The 1,620-nt window shown below is 31.7% G+C and overlaps 1 protein-coding gene across 1 annotated transcript in view; it reads left to right on the top strand.

Moving 5' to 3' along the window:
* Positions 1–1,221, top strand: part of LOC111636995 (neurexin-1a-like) — a 76,362-nt gene extending 75,141 nt beyond the window's left edge. Inside the window, exon 9 of the mRNA XM_023382399.1 lies at positions 796–1,221. Coding sequence (XP_023238167.1) covers positions 796–1,127 — 332 coding nt within the window. The 3' untranslated portion in view covers positions 1,128–1,221. The remainder of the gene's footprint in view (positions 1–795) is intronic.
* Positions 1,222–1,620: the final 399 nt, after the last annotated feature.

Raw genomic sequence — 1,620 nt, forward strand, 5'->3', positions numbered from 1 at the left:
ACTGGAGCGGTCCGCGAGACACAACACAAATTTTAGCAGGCACGACTTCAGGCTTAATCCAGATGAAGACGACACAGATTAATCGCCATAGAATTTTTAGGAAAACTGCGTTTTGACCTTGAGATTCGGGTTTTTATAGTATTTCTTTCTTGAATTTCACCTTACGATTAGTCCTGTGTCCCATTCCTCGCTTCCTGATTGTTTTCTTCTTTGTCTCCAGGTGAAAACTGAAACCAGATCAGGTCACGAGAAAGGTTTGTTCCGAAGCGTTTATTTGACACCTGTTCATCAACTCTGATCAGAGATTGTTGATAAACCTATAAGCCTTTCGCTCATAATTTAGCCTATTGTTTCCGCTATCTGTCATTTTAGAACTTTAACGATCGTATGTGATGTTTTTATACCCGTCAAATCTTTCCTCTTTTCCGAAAATTTAACCTAGATTGACTGTTTATGAGCATGTTTTCCTATATTTTCATTAAAGAAAACCCATTTTACAAATAAAATTACAAAAATACTGACGGCTAGAACGGATTAATTGTATTTGCATTAATTTCTATGGGAAAAATTGCTTCGGTTTACGAACAATTCGGTTAACGAACAGACTCGTGGAACGGATTACGTTCGTTAACCGGGGTTCCACTGTATTTTGTAATATTTACATTTATAGTTTTTAAAAAAAGATATGAAAAATATATGTAAGATTTACAGTATATAAGTATATATTAGAAAATTAATAACTTTCTATTATTAGTTACATTGCCTTAAATACTATTTATTTGTTTATTTTTACAGGATTAAGATCTCACAAGAAGTTTGTTGGTTGTTTAAAAGAGTTATATTTTAATAGAAAAAATATCTTGTTTTCTCTTCATGAGGCTAATTCAGCAGTCAGACATTACGGAATATTTCTCATAGAACATGGATGTTCTGTTGTTGATGTAATACCACTGACTTTCAGACTGAAAGAATCAAGATTATTATTAAATCATTCAGGTGGCAAAGAGTTTGACATGACTTTGGAGTTTAAAACCTTGCAAAGAGAGTGTGTTCTTGCATCAGGATTTATTGAAATTGAAAATAGAAGAGGAATCTGGGAGGTAAATAACTATACTCTTATAGTTTAAAACATGTGTCCAAACATTTTGACTGTTGATTCCTTCAAGGATTCCTTGACATTTTCTCAATCCCCTAATTTTTTTTTTGTTTTGTTAATACAAATAATAATGTATATAATATAAACATGTATGATGAGTAACTAGTTACTCATCAATGTTATATCAAAATTAAATATGTCTGGAAGCAAGGGATTGGATGGAGGTTTAGGTAGCTTAACTGACAATGCATCTAAGTAGTAAGCTGCAGTTGTGAGTTAAAGTTTTGCTCTGGGCTGATTCTTTTCTTTCAGAATTTTCTAAATTATTTAATAAATATTAATTTGTAATTATTAATTTTGATAAGAGATGGTGCTCAATGCCTACCACTAGATCGAATTATTTAATATTTAATTATTAATAGTAGCAGTAATGTAGCCCAATTTAATCCAGCAATCATTTGATTTGACCCTCACTATATCTCATTCTGCTACTGTCTGTGATTTTTTACTATCCTTTTCTTTTT

The sequence above is a fragment of the Centruroides sculpturatus genome, unplaced genomic scaffold (genome assembly GCF_000671375.1).
Source record: "Centruroides sculpturatus isolate CEXI.00-Female unplaced genomic scaffold, Cexi_2.0 scaffold610, whole genome shotgun sequence".
Lineage (NCBI taxonomy): Eukaryota > Metazoa > Arthropoda > Arachnida > Scorpiones > Buthidae > Centruroides > Centruroides sculpturatus.